We start from the raw sequence: 27,328 nt of genomic DNA on the forward strand, positions 1-27,328 counted from the left end.
TCTACTAAAAAGATTTTCTGGATGATGTTTCTCCTTTAATTTTAATGTTACTGAAAGAAGGAGTTTTTGCTTCTTTCTTCACTGATTTCTATACTAATATATTGTGTAGAAATGTGAGTTCATTTTTATTCGCTTTGTGGAATTATGGAAGCCCTCATTTCTGTTCTTACCTTACAGTTCTAAGTAAGTAAGATACACAGGTTGATATATATCATTTGTGTGAATAGGTGGCCATTTGGAAACTGTAGTTTTAAGATATGAAACAACACCAGCCATAGGTTCAAAGTAATGAATTAATTTTAATTAAAAAATTATTTTTGCACACAGATGTCCTTGAAGGTTATAATGGGACCATTTTTGCATATGGACAGACTTCATCAGGCAAGACCCATACCATGGAGGTAAGATTGCAGTGCACTGTAACATCAATCTCTGAAATGACTGAATGCAGTGGGTGCTTGCAGAGGTGGACATGGCTTCTTCACTGGACAACAGAGATGGCTAGTTATGTCTTTGAGAAACTTTAAAATAGATGAATTGTAAAGTGTTAAGAATATTATTAAAGGGGCTGAGAATTTAGCTCAGCGGCATAAGCACCTGCCCTGGAAGCAGGTGGTCGTGAGTTCGACCCCTAGTACTAGGAAAAAAAGAAAAAAAAAAAAAAAGAAGCACAAGAATACTATTAAATTACATTTGTTATTATTGCTATTATTATTAATTTGGTTGTTTGAGGAAGGGTATTGCTGTGTGGTTCATGCTAGTCTTGAACTCACTATGTAACCCAAGCTGACCTCAAACTCTTGGTGACCCTTCTGCCTCAGTTCCTGAGGGTTGGCATTAAAGGTGTGTATCATTATAGGAGTTCAGTATTTTAAAATATCTTTTGTTAATAACTGTTAAAGTGTAATGGTAAGTTCCATTTGAAAATAGTCATGAGGGCTGGGAGTGTAGGTCAGTGGTGCAACAGGTATCTATCAGGCATGAGGCCCTAGTGATCCCTTTTGCCTGAAAAAAATAAAAAAGAGGAAGAAGAAGAAGAAGAAGAAGAAGAAGAAGAAGAAGAAGAAGAAGAAGAGGAAGAGGAAGAAGAGGAAGAGGAAGAAGGAGAGGAAGAAGAAAAAGAAACAAATTAGGATGAATGGTGGTGAGACTGTCCTTATGGACTGGAGCACAGCATAACCGAGGGATCCTGTTATAACAGTCATTTACCCTGGAGAGGGCCTCTGGGGAGGGCGCCTCTTTAGAGTAAATAAAGAACTGTAGGCCAGAGATTTAAAGAAGTTGGTTATGGATCAAATTCAGCTCAAAGACATAGTTTTGTTTAGCTTGCACAGTGGTTTAAAAAAATCGTGCAGTGTTTAAAATAGGATGATTTCACACAATTCTAGTTTTTCCATCTTAGGCTGAACATTCTGAAGATCTGGCATCATTGGGTGACTGTCACCACAACGTAAAATGCAGGCTTTCCGAGAGCAAGAATCTTCACAGTTTTGGTCGCCATCCCCTTTAAATTTGTTTACTTTTGTTGTTGTTGTTTTTGTTTGGTGCTAGGGATCAAACCCAGAGCTTTCACATGCTAGGTAAGAGCTCCACCACTGAGCTACAACCCTAGCCTTTAACATTTCGTGTGCAAGGAGTATTGGCTGTCAGGGAGGAGGGACTCCATAAAATATTTGAAATAGTACCAGTGAGGTAGCCCTGAGGACCCCACGTGCATGGCTGGGCTTTTCAGTGGACTGAGGAGTCTGCTTTCGGCACACGGAGAGTGAATGTGAACTTACAATGAGCCTCCCACTCATTAACTTTCACCTGTGATCCTGTAGACAAGTGAGGATGTGCCCTCGGGTCACACTGTTGCTTTGGAGCCCTGTGACTTCAGGCTGTCCTCTAAACAAGTCTTGTTCTCAGACAGAATTGGCCCCCTCCACTGCCTCTATTCCTACCTTTTACCAGGGACTCCTCTAGGGCTTTGGAGCTACATAATTCTCCTGAAGGCTGGTTCTATCTGAAAAGGAAGGAGAGTAGAGAGTGAGGATTATAAGAAACTGCACGGGGAGTTTGGGGAATTGAGCTTACAAGTTGCAGGGTAAAATGAATCCTTAATCTTTCCTGCTAAGGTTTTTTCATTTATGAATCCCTCCTGGGAACAGCACTGAGATGGTTGCCGCAGAATAGGTTTAGCTTATGAATCATTCCTATTGAAGAGGTGATTTCAAAGGCAGGAGGCTAAAATCCTCAGGGCTCTGATGTTCTGTGTGCACTGGTTTTCAGTGTGGGATGTGACACCGGGGGATCTCATTTCTGCGGTGTTGACTCTCTTTCACTTGTTTTGCTGAAGACAAAGTGGTTCAGAAACTGTGGATTAAAGAAACCAGGTTTATTTGCCATCGCTTCTCAAGCAGGACCATTCCTGAAATGAGCTCCATGGGCTCAAGGCCCCTGCCTCTGCATCTGTGGTCTACAGCTGTACATCTGGGAAACACTGGCCGTGCCATCCTTGTATCCACCTGGGCCCTTTGCCTTCCTTCAACTTTCTGGGCTCCAGACCTTTAGCCTTTAGACACTAGAAAAGTCACAGTTACACATTTACGGTAGCTGTGGACAAGACACTTTCCCCTAGGTTTTAAGAGAGGAGGTGGCATCTTGTGAGGAAATCTATCAATTCTGCAGTTCTGAAGAAATTATCACACTAGTACAATACAAAAGAGAAAACAAATCCTCAGTTTTTAAAATCTCCCAAACTCTTAGCAAATGTTTGTAAGAGTGCTTCTTTAAGCTTTGAGCTTAATTTATCTTTCAGAGATATAAAGTATTTGCTAAATGTCAGAAATTTAAACTGTAAGAAATCAAGAGAGAAAATTCTCCCCAGAATAATATTTTTTCTAGGGTGTGAATGGATAGGCGTAGGGTTATAGGAACAAGACATGCCAGCCTTTTAATACTAACACGGGAGACATTTTGCTAAATGAAAGGTTCCTATCCCTCAGCACCTGCTGGTGTTCACAGAGAGAGAACTCCTGGGGTCGGCAGGGGGCCCGGATTCTGTCGGGGTCTCACCTGCCGCTGGCTAAATTCTAATGTCTCTGCATCTTTGTTATTTTCAAATAGTTGCTATAATGAGTTGCTTTTCTTTATTGTGTCTTTTGAAGATCACACATTTATGCCTGCAGTTGGAAAAGATTCATGTGGCTCTGAAGACTTACACACATATGCACACACCCAAAGTTTCCTTCTGCCACTAGCCTCCTTGCTGAATCCTTTTCTTTGTAGGGTAATTATAGATTGGAGGAAGGCAGGGGGTGCTTTAAGAGGGAAGCAGAGCAAAAGAGGAGCCCCAAGCTGAAGTCATAGAGACTGCAGGAGACCAAGAAATCCAGGACTTGGGAATGCAATTAAGTTAAAAACCTCTGCAGGTTTGCATCCTCTAAAAGGAGAATTTTATATATGCAGAATTACACATTATGATCCTTCAAAGACTTTCAGAAGAGGATGTTAACTCCCTAAGTGGACAGAGCTGACACATTTTAAAACTGTTTTCCATTTTAATCCCCTCATTTTGGGCCTGACATCCAGTGGTGATTCCATTACCATCTATTGAAGAGAACAAACAGATAAACCTACATAAAACTGGAAATATTAGCTTCTCGTGATAGAGCACATAAGGTGGATTTTTAGTAAAAAATGTGACTCACTGGCTAACCATGGCAGGTAGCACCATGCAAGGGGCTGTGGACTTGTCTGGGGTCCCTGGGTTATGTAGGGGGGGGTGCTGGGGTGCTGACAGCTGCTGGGATCAGGAACTTGACCCTGTATCTGATGCTAGGAAGGGCATCTCTTAGCCCCACACCTTGCTTTGTGGCCTTCAGCACACTGAGACAGATGGCTGGAGACTCCTGTATTTTCCTTCTGCTCCGAGGAACCCCTGGAGACCATCTAAATGTGCAGCTTACTGCAGCGGAGGAACAAAGTCAGCTGGAGTGCATGGTGCTCACGTGCGGACGGCTGCCTGCTTCCCCGTGTTAAGTGCTTCAGGAAACTCTGTCCTACTTAGGAGGCCAGGGGGCCACAGGTGCTGAACAAAGAGAGCCTTGTTTGGTGGCCAGTGACTGGGGTCCTGTTTCTTCTGTGCCTACTCTAGAAGGTCATATTTAGTGGGAAAACTTTTTGAAGAGAGCTATACAGGTTTCAGTTATAAAAATGTTTCACTTGCTTGCTCTCAGAGAAGTACAAAAGGAAGAAGCAGTTGTCTTTGCTATGCAAGTTCATTCCTGATCCTTTAGCTGGAGGATACTTTCACTGTTCTCTGAATGAGCACTGTTACTTCTCAGTCCTGCGACTTTATTCATCTTTTTGTCCACATCCTTTCTGCTCATCCTCAACCCCACTCAGCCCTCGAGTGAGGGCTCCCAACTTAGTGCCTCCCAAGGAAGCCATCTCTTATTACCCCAACTGCAAGGGCTTTTCTGTGCCCTGAATTTTTGGCTCTCAACTTCTTTACTACTGTTTATGGCCTGAGGAGATTGTGCATTGTGTGTCTGTGCATGTACACAGAACCAGTGAAGACATTCATACACACAGTGCACACATACACACAACACAGGCACACCACATTCATCACATATGCACAGCACACACACATATCCCATGTACGCCACACACAAACATATATACTCCACATATATATACACACACTGATACACTCTGTATATATCACTTACACATACTATACTACAAAATATACGCATACCATACTGACCACATACATGTATATTACACACACATGTACTCTTACATCTCACACACTGCATGTGCACATGCCACACATAGACACATAACACAGCACATGGTATTCATGCCCCACATAAAAACACACTCTTTCTTTCTCTCTCTCTCCTTCTCTCTCTCTCTCTCTTACTGTTTCATTGGGCTCATTTTAATACAGGAATCAATTGGATGATAACCTGTTGAAAGAGAAACTACCTGAGGAAACAAACTTGAGTCAATTATAAAGGATTTTTAGAATACCATTCATTCTTCTCTGGTTGTGGACCAGAGGAGAAGCTAAAGGACTGCATGAATTATTCAAGAGCACTGGAAGTTTGGGTAGGGAAGTCTTTTGATTGGATGAGTGGAGCTGTGACATTTGACTGGAAGGAGAAGTGTTCTCTTTTTCTTTTTTAAAATGAGACCTGTTTTTCTCCAACAGTGATTATTTCAGCCAACAATCTCCACAGTTTAGAGCATATGGGCTATGGTCCGGTTGGTCACTTGTGTATGACAGCCTCTGGGATTTAAGTCACTAAGATGAAGACTCTTGCTCTCAAACATTCCGTGTTGTTTTCCTAAGATATGTAGTAATGGTCTGGAGAAGAAGTGAGCTTTTAGATTTTATATGCCATATAGGTCTCAACAACTACCGAGAGAGAACCTGCTGTGAACTGAGTGTACAAGTGAACATTTATTAAGCCCTTCCTATGACACCAGGCACTTCATTTTATCTTAGTTAACTTAAACTCTGCACTAATTCTGTGCAATAAATATAGTCCTAAGTATCCTAAGTGGTAGGTGGAAATATATATATGCCTTGGCATTGTATCTTAAGGAAGTATATAGTCAAACTAAAAAACAGTGTAAAACTCTGAATGACTTATCTTTCTCTATATTGGAAGGCATTCCAGAAGAATTCTCACCCTTTTGGCCAGGTCAGAGAATTTTGCCAGAGGCCAGACATGTTTAAATCCAGTGTCTGATACCTTTAACACAGTGAAAGTCCAGATTCAAGTCTACAAAGGAAGACTTGTGTTGCTAGGTGCTTGGTGGCCTGTTGTTAGTGCTGGGGTTCACATGGGTTCTTATTTTTGCTAATTTACTCTTTTTTCTTCAGAGCTTTACAACATTGCACCTTTAGAGGTTAGTATGTGGTAAAACTCTGAAGAATAAAGAGTATTCACTGAGGAAGAAAAAACTGATCTTCTAAGCTCTGGGCTGATTAGAACAAAGATGTGGGTCAGAATGGTTAAGGCAGTGGTGGGCAGCCTCGGAGACTGAAGCAACAACTCGGTTTTGAGCTTTTGTTCTCATTGCATTTGTTCCTAGGGTTTTGTAACTTTACAAAGACTTAGAAAAATTCTCTGAGTATATATTTGCCTTGATCGCTACAGACTTGCAGACTGTGTGTGCACTGATGGCTGTTTAACACACGTGAGAGAACTCTGAAAGTAGAAGGCTCTCTGGAGGCCGCACCCCTAGGACGTGCTGCATTCATGGCCTTTAATATTTCTGGAACCCTTCTTTGGAAATTGCTGTCAGATCCTGTGTGGTGGTGCTGGGGGACCCCTTCTGGTGGTGCCAGGGATTGATTGTGGATGCTAAGTAAGGACAGTATCACTGAGTTACCTCCTTTGCCATCTCTGGAAAGTCTTGAAAGGTAGTTAGTGGTGAGTTCTGGGAGTTAAAATGATCTAGTAATAGTTCAAATAGTATAAAAATTAAATATATCCCTTCACTCCTAGATAAAATGAGAAGTGGAAAAAAATGTGAAACTATCCTAAAAAGTGGATCTATGAATTAGAAACAGCCAAAAATAATTTGGAATAATTTAGGTTTGGAATTACAGATTTTAAAAATAAATTGATGAAACAGATCTTCTTGAGTGGTCTGGAAAATGATACATGAAAACTTTTGGAAAATAAGCTCTTTAGACATTTATGAACAGTGATAACTAATAAAATTAAGTCTATCCGTTCTCAAGATGATTCATTTATGAAGGTTAGTTTACTTGGATTCATAGGTCCCATTTGTTTCAGAATAACCACAAATAAAATTTATGTGTTCTCATTCTTTCTCTTGTTCCCCTTCTTTCTTCTCATCCGTATACTACCGACTTACACACTGATCTGTGGCAGCAGAAGGGGATATTGTCCAGGTTCAGTACTTAATAGAACACCTCCTGCTGGGTAAAAAAACATGAGCATATTAAGATAGACTTTTCATCTGTTGGCACATCAGGTAGACCCCAGGAAGTATTCCTTATTCCATGGAATTTTGGTTGACAAGCCAGGAATTCTCTTTCCTTCCCCCTCTCCCCCTCTCCCTTTCCCCCTCTCTCACTGTCTATGTTGTATTTTTCACCCACTAGGGGAAGCTGCATGATCCTCAACTCATGGGGATCATCCCAAGGATTGCACATGATATCTTTGACCATATTTATTCTATGGATGAGAACTTGGAGTTTCATATCAAGGTAAGTGCTATCGCTTGAGTACCAAGACACGAAATCCCAAATCATGTTGTTCAGTCTTCTTTTTTTTATGTAGATGTAAAAATGATTTCAGCTAATTGAAATGATGATTTTATCTAATTCCTGTGGGAAGCAGAGCCCTATTTATTTAATGACTTTGGCCAACTTAGCCATCTGGATAATTTGCTTGAAATACTCAGATAACGAAAATGAAGGCCTTCTTAGGATGGAATCATCTTGATGTCTAAATTCTACCATTCACTCTATGGATCTCTGTAGCATTGACTAGAATATGTCTGTGTTTAGTTTAGGACAAAGTGAGTTCCACAGAACATAAGCCCTTGTATTATTTATTAATAGATAGGCTACCAAAGAAAAGGGTAATATGACCAAATAAGCTTGGAAAATAATTTGATTTTAAAAACGTTGAGCTAAATTAGTTGAGTAAAATGCAGCTCTGCAAAGGAGATGTGTGCTGTACTATATTTCTCTATGTGAGGACATACATTTATCATTTGGGGTATGACAGGTTAGTGTTTTAGGAACATATTCTTCCAAGTATTGGGGAAGGCAATTCTCATCATTTTTCTCCTCTTTGTGGTTGTTTTAACTAAAACCTCTGTATTAGCTTAAATTTGAACTGAAAGTAAGACTTCTACTCTATTTTTTTAGCTGCTAAATCCTAAAATGTGGTAGTTGAGGTGTATTCACTGGAATTTCTTGTTTGCAAACTATTGAAGGCCGTTTGTCTAAGCAAATGGAGGAAAGGTGTACAGGTACAGAATCTAATAGGCGTAGAGCAGAGGCTGTGGAGAGGAAGAAATAAATCTGAGCTTTTCTTTTCTTTCTTTTTTCTTTAACTTAGAAATTGAGATATAAATTACATACCAGAAAATTCAACCTTTTAAAATGTACAATTTGTTAGGCTTTAGTATAGTCCCAGAATTGTACAATCACAGTCCTTATCTAATTGCAGAACATTTTCCCCACGCCCTAATAGAAGCTTTGTCTCCATTACAGCTTCTCTTTCTGCTTGCCTTTCTTTTATTCCAGATCACCTGTCTCTTATTTGGTTGGGGATGGGCGACACGGCACTCCTGTTCTGCATTCCTTACCTCCAAACCCGCATCCTCCTAGGAAGGAAGGGCTCATTGAAGGCGGGCGCCCCCTTGCCTTGGTTCTCTCTGTCCAGGATGCACAGGGTGTCTGACTCCTCATGCTGTCACTAGAGGTTGGGGTGCCAGGATGGGGAGAGAAGGAGCCTTTCTCAGAAGCCTCAGAACCAAGCAGATCAGCCGAGAGATTTCCCTGAAAGCTGGAGCCTTGGTTTGTTAGGCTCAGTAGATTGGGACAGATGAAGTTCAAAGGTGGACCAGTGGATGGCCTAAGTTATGAGTTGACCCTGAATTGACCAGTGCCACATGTACTTCTTCCTTACTTATACTAAATTTCTTCCTTATTTCTGCTATGTACTTTCCCTGAATTATATAAAATGAAGGCAACAACTGTTTGCCCAATTATAAATGATATCTAACAAATCACTTTCCCTTGCAGTTTCCTTTGTTGGTTAAAGTCTGCTTCAATTTGCCAGGCTTCTTTATATCTAAGGATACAGAAGCTTGTTGCTTTGATGGGATCAAGATTTAGAAGCTTAGGGCTCCTTTAAGACTGCTTGCATTTAAATACTTTAAACTACTGCAGAGTTCTTATGTGATAATCCTGGAATAAGATGTTAAACCAATTACTACCCTAGAAATAGTGTCTTGTGTTAGAATCTTCTTATACAAACAGCTTTAGTATGAAGTGGGGGAGGAGAGAAGCAACACTTTCTAAATCTCTGGAGCTGAATTTTGTAGTTCAAGTTCCTGTTTTTCATTTGTAGTTAATGCTTACTTGTTTCATAAATAATAGTTATATGTGGACCAGGTAGCTGCTGACTACTGTGTATTTTGAACTAGAGGGCCGGTTAAGGAAGTATTGAAAATCTGCTCCTTGAAATGAATCCCACAGAGGCTTTAAATGTTATTTCTGAATATGTTATTGCTTAATGTCAAACTATGCCTATTTATTTCCTTCCTCCTGGTCTCGCAAAGTATCTGAAGTGACAGAATAACAAAATTAGATTCCCGACCAAAAGCAGAAATTAATAAACCAGCATTCTGCTTCTTACTTTAAATGTGAACAAGATCTTAACTGCCGGATTTTGCAGTGGCTACTTTGTAACTACTCTTTAGTTATACTTAATTTTCTATGTAATCTATGGAAATAAGGTCACATGTTTAAGATTTCGAGGTAACAGAAAAGGTTTAAGGAAGATTAGATAATTGTGAAACAAGTTGAACAGGTGGGCACAAGGGTAGAGTTGTCTGCAGGAAACGCCAGGTTAGAGATGTATAGGATTGCAGACCAAAAAGGCCCCTGAAGATTCAGGCTGTGGGGAGTGTAGCAGCTTGAGAGATCATGCGGAATATTGAGGGGCTGGAGTGTACTCATTGGCAGAGTACTCGCCTGGCATGTGCTAGGCTTTGGGTTTCATCTCCAGCACCCAAAACACAAAACAATACTAAATGACTCCAACACTGAAAGTAGAGAACATTGAGACAGTGAATCTTTGAATGTCAGGTATGTGTGTGCATGAGACAAAGGGCCATTGGAGAAAAGTTCAAGTAAGAAGATGTGGTTAGGGAAACAGGCAACCAGGAGATGATGCCCAGCTGCAGATTTCAGGGTTCAAAGCCACGACCTTCAGTCTCACAGGAACTGAGAAGCTAGATACTTTCAGACTGAGGCACACAAAAATAACAGACCAGAACTGAATCAGGGCAAGGATTAGTACTGGTTTAAGGAGTCTTCAAGTTTCTCCAGTTAGAGGCAAGCTGGTCTTGAAATTGGATGTGGAATAATTTCACTCATGTCGTCACAGCCGGCTCTATAGCTACAGTCATGCATAGTTTAACAGCGGTTATATTCTGAGAGATGTGTCATTAGATGATTTGTCATTCTTCACACATCACAGAGTGGACTCACACAAATTAAGGAAACTATGATGTCACTAGCACTATATTGGTAAGGGACCATGACATGGTCCACTGCTACCAAAATATTGTTATGTGGCACATGACTATACTCTCTTTTTTGCCCTTTATTTGTATTTAAAAAACACTTATGAATAGTGGGGAGAAAAAGTTTATCTGGCAGATGTAAGCAGAGTGCAGAACCCTAGAGGAAATTTTTGACATCATAAAATCTAATGGCTTCATGTGACAGATGGGAAGATGTAGATTCTAGAATCTTATTTATGTGTGAATTAAATCCCCAGAACCACATAGTTAGTCATCAGCCAGCATAAGAGTCACATGGGGAATTTAGAAGCTCAGAGCTTGTCTCAGAGCTTCCTAGTAAAACTGCAGTTGGGTTCAGGACTCTGCAAGTTAAACAAATTCTGTAGGTGATGCTAATGCAAGTGGTGCTGGGGCTGATGCTTGGGAATAAATACCTGAAAGCCTTCCTTTTCCTTTCATAGTCTAATCATCTTCTAATAAATCCACATTTTGTTTAGATTCCTTCTTAGATTCCAAACCTGGCTGCCTTCCCAGGCTCTTTCCTAGTTAACTTCTTGAACTCTTGTAGTTTTAAGTTCACTGCCCTCTCCTGTCTCTCTTCCTTCATGTAAGTGTGTGGATTGTAGTTTCCCCTAGTTTTGATGAGCTATCAGTATCATTCAGTATCATTCACCTTACTGAATGATAAGGTAAGGGCCATTAATTTTTGAAAATTACTTGCAGAGGATGTGGTTATATTCTGACTCTTGTCATGTACAGAAATTTGCTTGCTGCCCATCTATGATGAAACCTAGAGTTCTCCTTTAAGTGTCTGTCTGACTCATGAGGTAAATAGCATATGAATAGAGACCCAGGGAGCTGTGGCATGGGCTGGACAATGGTCCACACTTAGCAGCGATGTCCTCAGCAGGCTAAACAATCAGGAAGCAGGTGGGCACAAGTGAGCTGGCTGCAGCTTTGTGTTCAGAATGCTGGGTCTTCACTTGGTCACGCGGGACATAGCTGTTGTAACATCTAATAATGATGTTTTTGAATTATAGAGTGTCATTTCTACTCCAATGTCAATTTGTCTTTAATCAGGTTTCCTATTTTGAGATCTACTTGGACAAAATAAGGGACTTACTTGATGGTGAGTAACCCTGAATGCTTCTCTTTATTTGCTCCGTAAATAAAAGTTCAGGAAGGTCAAAATAATTTCCAGTACTTCCAATTGAGAAATTGAAAACTTATGGAAAAGTTCCCTTGCCTAAACTTACGGAAAAGTTCCCATGCCTTCAGATTATATGCTCACTCTCAGCCATAGCTTAAATTTGCAAATTGTAAAAGCAGTAGATTTTCCTATCTTTTGTAACAATTTGTATTTTTCTTCCAATAGCGAGTTTTAAGCTCTTTTTTCTTTTTTTCATGTCATCATTATCTTTGTAGTATCCAAGACCAACTTGGCTGTTCATGAAGATAAAAACAGAGTTCCATATGTAAAGGTAGGAGGGAAGACTTCATTGGTGATGTGAATGAGTTTTCTCTTGTCACTGTCAAAGTAATTACTGTAATATGTAAGATGCCCACGATAGTATCTATAAGTGGCATATAGATACTTAGTCATGTGTCTTATATTTAATACTCATCTGGTCAAAATGAATGTTTACTTTCTTCACTTGCATCTTTATATAAATCATTACTTTTTTTTTAGTGTTGGGCACTGAAGCACACCCCCTGACCCTTTGATGTAAATAATTATTATTTGATGCTTTCACATTTGAAGAGACTTTGTTATGAAGTACAGTAGTTTATACTTTATAGTTAGGGGAATTCTGTCATACTATTATTTCTGGAATTTCAAAGTGTCTATTGATGGCTGCAATAGTAAATTAATAAAAAAGGCAAAGCAGTACCTCATCCATTCCTCTTTGATTTTGTTCTTTTATTTTTGGTATTCAGCACGTATTTTTGTTGGTTATGAATGTGTACTCAAAAACCTAGGAAAATCCAGCATTTCTTTTCTGGTTTACTTCTGGTTTCCTAGATTTTGCTTAGGTTTCGCTTTAATGTAGAATTCAAGCCCAAGGCAAGGATGAGACGTTGGATCAGCACTGCAGCCTTATTTATTTGTGCCTCCAGAAAGAATTGGGAAAAAGTTTAGCTGCTTCAAAATATTGTTGTTTTTCAATTCGTTTGATGGTCAACACAACTGATTCTGACTCTACTCCAGGGATGCACGGAGCGGTTTGTGTCAAGCCCGGAGGAGGTCATGGATGTCATAGATGAAGGCAAAGCAAACCGACATGTGGCTGTAACGAGTAAGTGTGGTGGTGATGTTTCCTCCCCTGTCACTTAGGATGCAAATGTCTGTCTCCCAGCAGGAAGGGTGATGATGAGCTACAAATGCAGTAAAGCGGAGAAGGTAGGTGGAAAGCCTGAGCACACCCCAGGCATGTGCAGTGCCAGTGTATCTGGGTGCTTGTGGGAAAGAGGTCTTCAGCTGTCTGGAGTGCTCTGAGGTCTTGAAATGTTAGGTAAGATTCACTGAACCCTGATAGCGGCCTCAGCCTAAACATTAAAGAAAATAATCAGCCAAGAGAGTAAGAAGTAAGTGTCTAGGTTTGTTTATTTTAACCTTGTTACTGTTCATGGTTTTGGTTTGTTTTTTTTTTTTTTTTGGTACTAGGGATTGAACTTGTGACCCACACTTGCCAGGCAGGCGCTCACACCACTGAGCTAACTCCCAGGCCCCTGTTCATGGTTTTTTTTTTTTAATCAACCCAACAAGTTTTACATGCCAGTCCTACATGTGAGAGAGATATCTTGTGAGATTTCCGCCTTCTGTATAAAGGGAAAAGAAAGACAAAGAGGAAGTCAGAAGGCAGAGCTAGGAGATGCTCAGCCACTGATGCTGTGCTGGCAGTGGATGCCCTCAGAGCAGCTCCTTTGCTCTGCACTTTCCGCCTCAGTGTGTGTATCGTGTGTCAGGGAAGCCATGCGGGTGTCCAGGGTGGTGCAGGTTCCATGTAAAGACTGAGGCTCTCTATCTTTCTTCTTCCCTGAGGAAAATGAGAGAAAGTGCATGTGAAGCAGAAGGAACTAAGCATTTCTAACTTCAAGGAGAAAAACCAATCTGGAGTGTATTTTAGCATGTTCCAGGTGACACTGGGAGGAGGGCCAGCTTGCTCTTTCTCATCTCAGTGTGTGGTCTGCAGGATGACCAAGGCTCCAGGGAGGCAGGCTTGACCTAGCGCACAGAAAACTCTCATCTTCATAGCTGCCCGGGAAGCCTGCTACCTGGACAGGTGGTGAGCTCACTCTTATGTGGCACGGGAGAGTTAGTCATTGACTGGCCTGATTCTGTGAGCCAGAACTGTGATTCTCAATCTTTTCTTCACCCAACAACGTAGCATGTGATATTCATATATATGGCAAAGTTAACAGGTGAGCCTACATTTGGATACAGTAGAGGTCAAACTCTACCTCTTTTTTTCCTAGTTGAAATATGCACAACTAAAGAAGTTAATAATTGTGTTTCTTAAGTTGTTGTTAGTCGTCAATTATTTATAGCATACCTGATAGCCCTTTTTGGCCCCTAAGTTGCTTTTCTCATTGGTGGGACAAAATTCTCAAATCCCATAAAGGAGGAAAGGTTAATTTTACCTCACAGTTTGTAGAGCTTTCAGTCCACGATGAGCTGGCTCTGAAGCAGGGTGGCACAGCAGAGGGGGATGGCGGAGTAGAAACAGTTCATGGCATGGCAGGCAGAAGGCAGCAAGAGGCAGCAGAAGCAGACTTCCCTTTCCCTTTTATCCCATCCAGGCTATAAACCATTGGGTGGTACCACCACACCTCGTATGGTCCTTACCATTACCCACATCAAGAACTATGCTAATTCCAGTCAGTGGATTGATTTAGTAGCACACAGCCTTAATCCTAGTGTCACACCCCCTAGATCCACCAGCTCTGAAAAGCTGTACCACCTATGAGCTCATGAGGCTTTAGGGAGACATATGGGTATAAACCGTAACAGCCTCTAGTTCAAAACTGCTGTTCCAAAACATTATTGTTGTTCTTATCATCTGCCAAGTTTTGCTTTATTGTGGTAAAATGCACTGTTTTAACTCTTTTTATGTGTACAGTGCTATATACTATATTCAGATTGTATTTAATGCCATCATAATAACCACCAGAACTTTTTCATCTCTCCAACTGAAAATTTTTTTTAAAATTTATTTTTATTTACATTCCTTGTATGGAGTTGAAAAATGTTCATCAAACATCTTTTTCATCTCTCCCCATCTCTTGATCCCCTTCCCTACTTCCTATTATCTTTCATTTTTATCTTTATTGGTATTTTGAGTTTCTCATATAAGAAAAATTTTGTGATAGTTCAACCAGTGTGTCTGTTTGATTTCATTTGATATTATGATCTTAAAGTGCAACCATTTTCTTACGAAAGTCTTGTTTACCTTTATGGCAGAGTAGTACTCCACTGTGTGTGAATACTGCATTTTCTTTAGCCATTCATCTGTTGATGGACATGTAGTTGCTTTGAAGACTTAACTATTATGAATTGTGCTTCTATAGGGATGAGTACACATATATTAATGCAATATGATATCTTTAACTTTTGGAGGAAGATATCTAGAAGGGGAATAGCTGGGTTAAATGGAATTCTAGTTTTAGTTTTTTTGAGAACTCCCCATACTGATTTCCATAGTTTACATTTCCAACAGCTATGTAGAAGGATTCCTTTTTCTCCTTAAGCGTGTGAGCATTTATTATTATTTGATTTCTTGATGATGGCTATTCTTGAGACTGGGTGGAGTTTCATTGTTGTTTTCATTTGCATTTCCCTAATGCCCAGTGATGTTAAACATTTCTTCAGGTGTTTGTTAGCCATTTGTTCTTCTTCTGTGAAGTTTGTATTCATTTCCCCTGCCTACATTTTCATTGGGTCTTTTATTTTCTGGGAAGTATAACTTTCTTTAGTTCTTTGTATATTCTAGATATAAGTCCTCTGTCTGAGGAATAGCTGGCTAGTTTTTTTCTCCCCATTTTGTAGGTTATCATTTCATTCTGTTGGTTGCTCTTTTGTTGTGCAGATGCTTTTTAATTTGATATGATCTGATTTGTTGATTATTGGTACTATTTCTTATGCAACTGGTATTCTGTTCAGAAGGTTCTTACATCTCTAACTTCAAGAGTTTTACTTATTTTATCTTCCAGTAGGTTGAGTGTTTCTATTTATGATTTAATTGTTTGACTCATTTTGATTTTAGTTTGGCATATAGTAAGATATATGGGTCTAGACTCAGTCTTCTGCATGTGGATAGCCAGTTTTCCCAACACTTTTATTAAAAAGTCTGTCTTTCTTCCAGTGTACGTTTTTGGCCCTTTTGTCAAAGATCAAATAGTTTATATAATTTTGTAGTAAGTTTTGAAATTGGTTATTCTGAGCCCTCCAAATATTGTTCTTATATTTCAAGACTTTTTTGGTTATTTTCAGAGGTCCTTGAGATTTTGCGTCAATTTTAGGGTAAATTTTTCTGTTTCTGTAAAGAGTGTCATTGAGATTTTGCTAAAGCTTGTTTTGAATCTATAGATTCCTTTGGGTTATATTAGCAGTATATTTGGGACATCTTAGCAGTATAAAATCTTTTAATTCATGAACCGGGGATATATTTTTATCTTACTTGAAATATCTTTTTAGCAACAGTTTTAGTTTTCAGGATAGCTGTCATTTTCGATTAAGTTCATTTGTTTTCTTGATTTCCTTTTCAGATTATCATATATATATATATATATAACTTGTTTAATATATGTATGATTTTGACGTGTTGCTTCTGTTTCCTGTAATGTTACTAATTTTGTTTATTAATTATAATTACTTTTAAAAAGTGAGGTATTATAGAGTTTTTTTTTTTACAAAAAATAGCATACATACAGCCAGTAAAATGGTATAGAGAAATGACTGAGGACAGTTGCTGGGGTGTCTGTTTGGTGTACAAAGACCAGGGTAGGAAAGTTATTTTTATTTCTAGGACCTCATCCAAATGAAGCATATTTAATCTGTGAGACCTCTATGCACTTAGCATGTGTTATAGAAGTGTATGTTTTAATTCTTCTTTAAGAAAGTCTTAATCCTTTTCACCAAAGCTTAGGATATTCCTGATAAGGCCAGGCTTACACACATGACTAAGATAAGAAGCTAGTACTAATCAGGAGATAGAGTTTGAGGGATTTAGTGTGAGGTGGGGGAAGCTGTGGGCTTCTCAGAGAGGATTCTGGAGGAGAGCAGCTTCAGGCAGAGCGAGACACTATGATTATAAACTGCCATCCAAGGTTTTCAGATTAATTTCTTTACTAGTTCAAGGCATTTTAAATCTTTCATTTCTAGAATGAACTTTTTTCTTTTTCTTTTTTGTTTTTATCAGTACCAGGGATTGAACTCACGACCGCACACTTGCAAGGCAGGAGCTTAATGCCGCTGAGCTAAATCCCCAGCTGAATGAACATTTTTTTTTTTTTTTTGGTCTTTTTTCTTTTTATCGGTACCAGGGATCGAACTCACGACTGCCTGCTTGCAAGGCAGGCGCTTATGCCGCTGAGCTAAATCCCCAGCCCCCTTGAACATTTTTTTTTTAAGGAGTCTCAGATTATATATGTATGTATGTATGTATGTATTTTAAGTTTTTGAGACAGAGTTCACTATGTAGTTCAGGCTGGCCTTGAACTCACTGTGTAGTCCACGCTGCCTCAAACTCATGGCCATCCTCCTGTCTCACCCTCTGGAGTACTGGGATTATAGGTGTGTACCACCAGATACAGCCTCTTGGATAATTTTAAAAATGAATGGGACTTACTTCAAAGAAATGGAGCTTTTAGGCATGATATATTGTGCTTTTAAAACCAGAAGCCTGCTACGTATGTTTATGTGTTCTTTGCAATATGGTAAAATATTTTCTTTTTCAGACATGAATGAGCACAGCTCTAGAAGTCATAGCATCTTCCTGATTAATATTAAACAAGAGAATGTTGAGACTGAAAAAAAACTCAGTGGGAAGCTTTATTTGGTTGATTTGGCTGGTAGCGAAAAGGTAATTGGCTCTTTGTTTTATGTATAATTTCCCCCCATTATTTGATTCACTGTGCAGTGGTATAATTTTTGTGCTTTCCTATTCCCTGGTTTTAAAGGTTCCTAATGTTGAGCTAAGATGTTATTAAATTTAACTTTTGTTTTCTCACTCTTTTATGGCCCTGAAGTTCCCTTATTAGCATCACAAGCAGGAGCTTCAGATGCTCACTCTGATTTATGCCTGGGAGGACCTGGTGACCACACCACACAAGTATTGGTCAGAACTTGGCTTAGCAAAGGTAGCTGTGGGTGGGGCATGATTTTCTGAGGACACAAAGTCACCTGTGTTATTACCACAGTAACATGGGTCGGGGAAGGGCTCTGGCATCTGAAGGTGGCAGGTCCACCTCTGCAGGTTTGTTTGCCAAGAGAAGATCTAGGACCTGAGGCTCTCCCTGTGTTCCCTGGTTCTTTGGCAGTGACCCTGGACTGCCAGTATCTTGCACTGGTGGGCTTGGTACCATTAGGCTGTAAGGCTGTGATCAGTCTTTAGCCACAAGCAGTGACCATTCTCTGGATTTGTTAAGACCTTCTTTTGGCATGTCTTCAGTTCCTTGCCCTGCTAGGCACTTGCTGAAATCACACTCCAGGTCCTCCAGCCTGCCCTCCAGGTTCCCTCCACAGCATGATGGAGGCTCCTGCTGCTACACCCCAGCCAGGGCACTGGACCCCTCAGGCAGCATCACAGAGCTGATCCCTATGCACCTTTCCTCCATCATCACTGACATCACTAGTTGTTGCCAATTGTGCAAGCCTTGTAGCTCAGTCAGTTCCTTCACAATGCAGTCAATTCCTACTGACTGTTCCATCCCCCGACTTCTCACCAAGCTATGGACTCCAACATTCCTGTAAGTAATGGTTACTATGCCTCCTCATTTACATTTATAAAACCATGAGCGGAGAACCATCTGGATTATCCTGGTTGGAATTCTAAAATTTTATTGGCAAAGGCTGGTAACTAGTTATACAGATACTCACCAGGTTGGACATAAAGGAGCAGCACTGATTAGTTCTGGACTGACCATCTGATGGTCATCTCCTTTACCACTGTGCCACATGTGGGTCCATATGAAGAGATTAGCGGTGCCTTCACTCTTGCTGAGCACAGAGATGAAAAATTTTTTCCTAGCACTCAAGGTTGAACCCAGGGCCTTTGCCCTGAACTACATCCCCTGCCATGCTGCTTTTTCTTCTTCTTTTTTAAAAAAATTATTATTATTATTTTGAGACAGGCTCTTACTAAGTTGCCCAGGCTAGGCTTACACTTGAATCCTCCTTCATCAGCCTCCCAGAGTGCTGTGCCACCATACCTGACTTCAGAGATGGATATTTAGGGCCTAAATACACTTGAAAACTACTTACTGGTAGATCAGAGTGGAAACCTGTCTCTGTACCATGTTGGTGATTATTGCTAGCAGTTTTATGAGGTGCCTTAAAGTGTCCTCCTCATAGTTTCTTTTGTCCCTGCCTGTTTTTGTTTGCCTTAGATGTGTCCACATGAATGCATCTGTGTGATTTCATAGAACAGAACTCTGAGCTTTCATTGTTTCTGTATCTCCTAAATGACATTCTTCCCTACACAGGCAGTTTGATGTCTCTGGAGCTCACTTTCCTTGTCTTTAAAAGGAAGGTAATAGTGCCTGCCTTGTGTACTTCATGGAGTTAAGATACTCAAATACAAAAAATCTTTAAAACCATGGTGAGATTAGACTGTAACTGTTTGTAACCCATTAGCTACGTGATTTCTCTATCTGTAAGCAGGGGTTCCCGTACACACAATTCCAACAGATGAGAACCTGTCCTATTTGAGAAAACCTCCCCCGAGACAAGCATTCACCTCTGTTGTCAGAGGTTTCTCCTTTATACAGAATTGAAATCCATCTTTGTGCAGCTTAAAAATGATTTTTCCTTTTTTTTTTTTCTTCAGAGAGCAGCTGCTCACCCCGCATCATTTGTCCAGACAGCAGAGACATGAATCATGTTGAGTTTCTTTTTTTCCTTTTTCCAGCGTCTGTAAACTGCTCTCTTCCTAGAGCAAATGCTATAAATATGAAATTACCAGTAATAACACAGCAGAGGAGGCACTGTGCATGGGCCCTCTGGCAGTAGAGGAAAAAAGGCAAATTTATAGTGTAAGACACACTTTCTTGACTTTTCATGCTTCTTTGGGTTTTACTTTTTTCTTTTTTAAAAAATGGATATAGAAATTAGCAGGGAAGGAACAGAGTCTGGACTACCACTCCTACCACTTCTTGTCCTCTGCCTGAATTTGGAATTTTTATTTTCCGTTTTGTGCATTGTTCCATTCACTGTGGCTCAGGACAGCATATTCGCTTAACACTTCCCTCCGGGCTCCCTCTTGTGTAGAGACTGTAGTTGAGTCTCCCAGGACCCAAGCGTAGCCGTGATGACAGCACTTCCAGAGCCTGGTTTCTCTGGATGGATGTCCCCTGGGGAAGCATCTGCAGCTCTCCCACTTGAGGCATTTGAGCCATTCCACTAAAACCTAATTGAGAGGAAAATGACAGCAGAAGAGACCAAATCCCCAGTCGCATGCTCCAGGATTGGTTTTACCAGTGTGGTTCTTACTTTTCCTTTTTCTTGCTTTCTAGTGAGATTTTCTCCTTTGTCCTCGTGTAAATTTGAACTTTCTACTTTGCTCTCTTCCTGTACGGTGCAGCTCACTGCTTTGTCTTCTCCTGGTAGGTCAGCAAAACTGGTGCCGAGGGAGCTGTTCTTGATGAAGCTAAAAATATCAATAAATCTTTGTCTGCTCTTGGAAATGTGATCTCTGCCTTGGCAGAAGGGACAGTAAGTGATCCCCTCCCCATCTATTAAATAATATTTTGAACAGTTGCCTTTTGGGTTTGCAAGTTCTCTTTGTCACATACTCTAGAGATTCATTCATTTTTCTGTTTGGAGAACAGAAGGAATCCTGGCTGTGGATACCTGTTGCTGGGAGCTCCAGTCCACCAAAAAGTGTGAATAGTGATGCTGATTTCCTGTGGGCATTTTAAACTTTGGCCAGATCCAAAGACCTGGCCACAAATTCTTTTTTTTTTTTTTTTTTTTTTGTCTTTTTGACAGGGTTCTCACTATGCAGTTCAGGCTGGCTTTGAGCTCACTTTGTAGCCCAGGCTGGTCTTGAACTCGCAAAGATCCTTCTGCCTCAGTCTCTCTAGTGCTGGGACTACAGGCATGAGCCACCACACCTGACTTTGGCCACAAATTCTTATTTTGCACATATTTCTAAGCCCAGTGTCTCCCTCCCTTACTAGCTTACTTCTGTATTTTTCCTTTTAATGGGCCATCAAAACCAATGCCTTTTCTTTTCCCAAATAGAAAACACATGTGCCATACCGGGACAGCAAGATGACTCGGATCCTCCAGGACTCTCTGGGTGGGAACTGTAGAACCACCATTGTCATTTGCTGCTCTCCTTCTGTCTTCAATGAGGCTGAGACCAAGTCCACGCTCATGTTTGGACAGAGGTGCGTGTGGTCTCTTGGGATCTAGACGCTGAGTTGACTCTGAGGTCTTAGGTGTGAGTGGAGGCGGCCGGTGTCAGAAGCTAATCAAATGAGGTTGTGAGTAGTTGCTGAACTGCCTCTAGCAAATGATCTGTGAACTTGGGAAATCATCTGGTATTTTTTGAAGCCAAAAGAATAATTATGGCTTTAAATAATAGGGAGAATAATCTAAAGATATGATGTTAAAAGAATGTTTATGATGTTTAAAACAAAATAAAACACCCAAACTTTCTGTAGATGCCACTCGATCATGGAGCCGAGTGTTTTTCATGGAAGAAAAGTCTAATGTGTAGGCTCATATAATTTCCAGTGTGTAAGTCTTGAATGGCTTAAACTAGAATATTCTCCAAAAGCCTTATATATTTGGAATGATCGAAGCATCATAGCTAAATGTACTGTTAGGATTTGGGCCCAGCGGGAGAGGTGAGTTTCCATGGGGATGACCTGGAAGAATGTATCTCTCTATCCTTCTTTGCTTCTTGGCTGCCACAGTGTAAGTGTATTTCTTGTGCTGTGCCCCTCTGTCATGCTTTTTTAGGCCTTGGAGCCAGCCAAGTGTGCACAGTAATGTGAGCTAAAATAAGTCTCTCCGCCTTTGTGTTGGGTCCATTATTTTGTCCTAGTGACAAGGAAAGTGACTAAGACGTTTCAAGATTAATAACCACCTTTCACCGACACATTTGGGATCTTTTCAGAGTTGCTCATAAAACAATCAGGTACTTGGATGCATGTAGAGTAGTGGCATAAACAAAAAAGGAAAGGGAGAGGCTCTGTGCTTACCCTGAGGCAGGAGGTACAGATGTATGCTGAGGGAAGAGGCTTAAGGCAGCTGTCTTCCCACCTTCCAAAATGCTCAGATGTGACAAGCGTGGTTTCTATGGTATTGACAGGTTGGCAGCGGGAACATCCGTAATCCCCCAGCAATCATTATGGGTATGGCTTGGTTCTTACTATCCTTTTTTTTTTCTTGCCTTTTCCTTTTTCACCTGCTTCCTCTCATTGCCCAAGGCTGACCTCCTTCAGTCATATTTCCTCACCCAGTCCTCTCAGCCATGGAGTTCTCAAGGTTCATTAGTTCCCCAAGAGCTTGGAGTGGTGTGGAGTGAGCTGCGCATGTGCAGCCCACAGTGGGCTGATCCTGGAGCTGAGGTTGGAGATTTTGCTGCCATCGTTCCGTCTGATGGAATAGTCCTGTGGTCTATATATAAGTTACCAGTTCTCTGTGGACCTTAGTGGCTTCATTTGTAAATGAATGTCATGAGCATTTTTCTGCCTTGCTTCTGGGAGTGGTTATTCCTGAGAAATAGTCTCAGAGGCCTAGAGAAAGGACACTTTGGGTGGGCATGGTACATCGGAAATTGTTATGACTTGTTTAAACTGCACGAAACCTGTCATTTCCTGACCCTTCAACAGAACATAGAATTATGCAGTCATAGCACGGGTGGGATGTCTAAATAAATACTAATTATGCTGAGATGTTGTAGAACTAATATATCTTTTAAACTGCATTTGTGTCCTCTACTTCTTCCCAGTTAGTTCTTTGATTTGACAAATGCTTTACCAGTGGGTTTGCAATGGTATAATACCTACTTTCCTCGAGACTCCTAGGATATCTCTCCACTAGCATGTGCTTTTGGTAAATACAGAAGACATCCTGTTCCTGCCCCCTTTCCCTCTCAGTGCCTTAAACTTGAGCTTTAGCAGTTGGCTCTAGAGACGGGTTTGAGTAAACCACCTCCAACTGCATTTATAAATGAAATATCTCTTAAAAACTTCTTACCTGGAAAGTAAACATATTCTGGACCTTTTTAAGCCTAGGTTATTCTGGGCTGACATCAGGTAGCTGCTGGTAGTGAGCATTAGCTGCTGTCCACAGAAACAAATTAGGTATCAGTTCAAGTGATTATTCTCTTTCTCCTGATCTTAGGCCTTCATCAGCATCTTCATTATCATTCACACATTTTAAGTACCAAATATGTGGTGTTAGACTTGTCCAAATTCCCCTTAGCAATTCTGACTGGTAAGGATTATTTCACTTTGAACAGAGGGTGAAATTGAGAGTTAAACTGAAAGGCATTACATAGCATAGCTGAGACCACACAGTTTAGTAAATGAGTGAAGATGCAGAATATTCTAGGATATGGCCTATACAACACTATCTGGAACTTCTCACATGAGAGCTGCTTGAGCAGGAATCTTTATATTGGCCTGTTTTGCATTGTTATAGCGAAAACTCAAGGTTAGATACTATCTATACAAGAGAGGTTTATTTACACTAACAGTTATGGAGATTCAAGGGTATGGTATTGGCATCATTGTGGCTCTGGCGAGGACTTCGTGACAGCATCACAGTGGCAGTAATTTGTGTGAAAAGGGGAAACTACATGATGAAACATGAAGCCAGAGGCTGGAAAGATGCCAGGCTTTCTCTTTTATAACAATTCTGTTATGAGAATTTACCGTGGTTTTGTGGAAACTACCATAATCCTGAAGGCAGCATTATCAGTAACCCAGTTACTTTGTGCTAGGCTCCATTTCTTAAAAGGTTTCATCACATTTCAGCATTAGCAGATTAAGGACCATGCTCCCAATGAAGGCAACTTTGGAGTATACAAACCATAGCCCAACCATAGCAGTCTGGATGAGCACACTGCAGTGGCTGGGCATAGCCCTTGGGTTCAGCACACCCAGTTATAAAGCTAAGATCTGCCACTGACCCGTGCTCTTGTTTACTTGTGTCTGAATCTTCTGTCTTTTAGCCTTAGAATGAGATGTAATGCCTACTTCTTAGAGTGTTTAGAGGAGTGTATGAGTAGCTTCAGTTTTCACTTAGCAAAGGGCCAGCATGTAATAGGTTATTGACAATTGCAAGTGAAGCAATCTGACAGTATTGACATTTGGGAAGGTCATGGTAATAGATGAGATTAGATTGGATATAAAGTACTATAGGGGACAGCACTGTAATTAAGAGACAGGATTGAATACTGATAATAGAGGATTCTAGGAAATAAAAAGGAATGTCAATTATGGTTCCAAATGAAACAGGTTTATCAGTGTCATCTGGATTCTGAGCTGTATGACAGCAAGGAATGAGTTTGTCATTGGCATCCATTTCCACTCAACATTTAGCACAATTAGGGCACAGTAAGAGATCAGCAAATAAATGCTTATGGAATAAATGAACAGATGAACTTCAAGTTTGTTGTGGGATTCCTTGATGAACTGTTACACCGTTATATGGTAGTTATGCCCAAGGCTGAGTTAGGTTTGGATTGGGTTTGCTTTTCAGTATATACTTAGACATGTGTGAGGCTGTGTTCCCTTTATGCTCTCCTCAAGTTAGTTAATTGATTCTTTATGGACACTGAACTTCTCTATGGGGCCTATATCTGCTTTACTGTTAAGTGTCCTCATTGAACCCAGTTGTATAGCAAACATGAATTAGAACTTTGGATTAGGCATGGTATTCAAAAGCAAATGAGGGTAAGCACTTTGAACTCAAAAAAAAAAGGCTGCTTGGTGCATCTCAAATTTGGCATAATGAGTATGAATTAGATTTGTGTTGAGGAGGTGGCTAGATCTTAGGACAGTGTGAGGGTCCTCAGTCATTCCTGTGGGCTCTTTCATGGACATGACAAATGTGCACGTTTGTGGCTGGCTGGCTTGGATTGATGCTCTGAATAAAACAGAGTAATGTAGCCTCTGAAACAAGAGAAACATGGCAGAGTCTGAAGATATCTGAGGGTACCTTCCTGGTCTCAGCCAGCCTGCCTCAGCCTTCCTCAGAATTCCAGTAGACAAATGTAGCGGGAGAAACCCACCATGTTTGTGTCAGGTGTCGCTGATGAATCCTTGCTCTTCTTTTCAGATCTTTTAGTTTCCTCAGTGTCCTACCCTGTGCTATTGAACAGGCAAATGCTGCCACAGTTTCAAGCAAACTGAGAGGCAGCACTTGAAACCTCAAGCAGCCAAGAGTCAAAAAGACAGACTCAAATTAGAGCACTTCCATTGACTTTTATTTTCTGGCCTCTAGCATTTTGTTCTTTAGTCTTTATTTACTCTTCCAAAGTACTTGCATAGCACTATTGGAAAAAAGATATTTATGAGTTTTAGGAATGTGGATTCAGATCACCCAATTATCTTGGAAACCTAGTTAATGTGCCTTGATTTGGGTTGTTGATGGAGGGAAGGGAGCCCCAAGGGCCAGGCTGATCAGTTCAGAAGGTCTGGCTCAGCAGGTCCTTGCACCAATAGTTTTGATTGATCCAACATGAATAATTCAATGGCTTTATTTATATGTTGAATGTGGAATGAGAATTGATAAGCAAAATAGTATTCCTTCTTCTTTTCCTGATGTGTTTGAAAAAGATCACGCTGTCATTTTAATCATGCCACCTATCATTTTTGTGGCAGCTGAATTCAGCAGTCTGAATAGAGCACATGCTAAGCTTATGCCATCAGAGCCTGAGAAGAAGTTACTTGCAGAGGTGAAGCAAGCGCTTTTGGCCAAGGCACATACTTGAATATTCTTGTAACAGAAATCCAGAAAAGACTTAAGTTGCTCCCCTTGAAAGGCTTGTTTCTGGGACCCTAGTAGGGTTAGATTTTTGCTCCTGTAGCAAGAGAGAGCGTGAGTGACATAAATTTAACTATATGCTGGCTCCTCATCTAAGTCATAAAAATTTTAATTTCTCCTTCCTGGTCATCTTTCTCACAAGCAGGGAACTGCCTTCCCCACGCATTGCCAAGGAAGCCAGCTTTGGAGGTATAGCTGTTTATATAGGAACTGAGACTCAGATGATGGATGTTAGTGTTAGTGTCAGCCTCCTTAGGCTCTAGGACCAATTAATTAATCAAACAGTAATCTTGCTGTGGCTGTGAAAGTATTTTGCAGATGTGGTTAACATATACAATCAGTCAACCTTAAATAGATTACTGTGGAGGGCAAGAGTGGCCTTTACCTAAGCAATCAAAGGCTTTAAAAGCAAAAACCCATGTTTCCCAGAGAAGGCATTCTGCTTCAAGCCTGTAGGTTCACTTTATCCTGAGTTCCCAGCCTGCTGGGCATGCCCCATGCCTCTTTAACTTTACTAGCTCCTACTGTCATGCGAGCCAACTTCTCTAAACAAAAAAATGAGAGGAAGACGTGTTTTGTATACATAATATGATCTTATTATATAATGAGATACATAATCTGCCTGTCTGTCTCTCTCCTGTTGGCTCTGTTTCTCTGGGGAACCCTGGCTGATAGAGAAGGGACCACCCTCTCCTACCCTTTGTAGATAGAGGACAGTTTCTATGTCTGTCTCACACACCATTCACGGAATCATACACTGCAGACTTATTCTATGTGTAAGGTTGTCTTGAGGTACTTATTCGAATGCCAGTACTATCCTGAATCCCTGGAGGGCAAAGGAATATGCTGGAACCTGAGGCATGAAGGTACCAAGAATCAGCATCTTCCTGTCTCTTCCAAGGAGATCAAAGTCATTGAAAGAAACTCCAAGGATAGGTGAAATTCGTGTCATTTAGAACTGCTTGTGGCCAGTAAATATGAAGGAAGTCATTTAAGAAAGAGGGGATGGGATTTCTTAGGACACGAGTGATCCCAGCGAGTGGTATAGGTGTGTCCTGTCTCTCATTGTGGATAACAGATTAACTTAGACTAGTTTAACCTCTGGTCATCCCAGGAACTTTGTGCTATCCTAGGCCATATGATTGTTTGTTCTGGAAGAAGTCTTACAAATGCATTGTGTTAAGATAATGCATGCAGTACCTTGAGTCTCAGTGGAATGCTACTGGAACAGGATGAAGTACTTTGCCAAGATGTGTCCAAAAGAATGGTAAATATGAAGGCCAGATATAGCCAGAGATGATCCCTGGAAAGTTAAACAATTAAGTTTCCACTTATTTGAACTTTACTCTGTGTCATCTGCTTCTATTCTTTGTAAAAAAGAGGCTAATAAAATGCCAGAGAAACTGTAATAAGTGCTCAAGTGCTTGAGGCTGTCGCCCCTACCTCCCATCCTATAACTTTGTCTCTCTCTTGTTTTCTTTTCATCCATCGCACTTCTTTTTTGGGACTCCTCTCCTGATAGAATCCAACCTATCACCCCGTCCCCCAACACTAAGTGCCAAATTGCAAAGATGCCTTTTCAGAGTGTCAAATGTGGGTGCTCAGCCTTGGTGGTAGTAGAGGAACACTTAGCCTCTTAGTTTGGATATATACTTGTGAATGTGTAAGCTACAAATTCAGTGAAGGAGGATCTGAGTGGTGCTGGGAAAGAAATAACAAAGCTTGAGTACTTCTGGCTGTTGGGGCCTCTGTTGTCTGTGGGTTGTGTTTGGTCTGCCTTCTCCAAGGGGGATTAATATT

General features: G+C 40.6%; 1 protein-coding gene across 2 annotated transcripts in view; it reads left to right on the plus strand.

The window, feature by feature from the left end:
- The window catches only part of Kif5c (kinesin family member 5C), a 162,924-nt gene that overhangs the window by 66,005 nt on the left and 69,591 nt on the right, over positions 1 to 27,328 (plus strand). For both annotated transcript variants that reach the window (XM_005007702.4, XM_003478704.5), the window contains exons 3-10: positions 328 to 401; positions 7,139 to 7,243; positions 11,383 to 11,431; positions 11,728 to 11,783; positions 12,512 to 12,599; positions 17,260 to 17,384; positions 20,129 to 20,233; positions 20,765 to 20,913. In XM_005007702.4, coding sequence (XP_005007759.1) covers positions 328 to 401; positions 7,139 to 7,243; positions 11,383 to 11,431; positions 11,728 to 11,783; positions 12,512 to 12,599; positions 17,260 to 17,384; positions 20,129 to 20,233; positions 20,765 to 20,913 — 751 coding nt within the window. The remainder of the gene's footprint in view (positions 1 to 327; positions 402 to 7,138; positions 7,244 to 11,382; positions 11,432 to 11,727; positions 11,784 to 12,511; positions 12,600 to 17,259; positions 17,385 to 20,128; positions 20,234 to 20,764; positions 20,914 to 27,328) is intronic.

The sequence above is a fragment of the Cavia porcellus genome, unplaced genomic scaffold (genome assembly GCF_034190915.1).
Source record: "Cavia porcellus strain 051 isolate PalLab524CR breed Dunkin Hartley unplaced genomic scaffold, mCavPor4.1 scaffold_12, whole genome shotgun sequence".
Taxonomy (NCBI): Eukaryota; Metazoa; Chordata; class Mammalia; order Rodentia; family Caviidae; genus Cavia; species Cavia porcellus.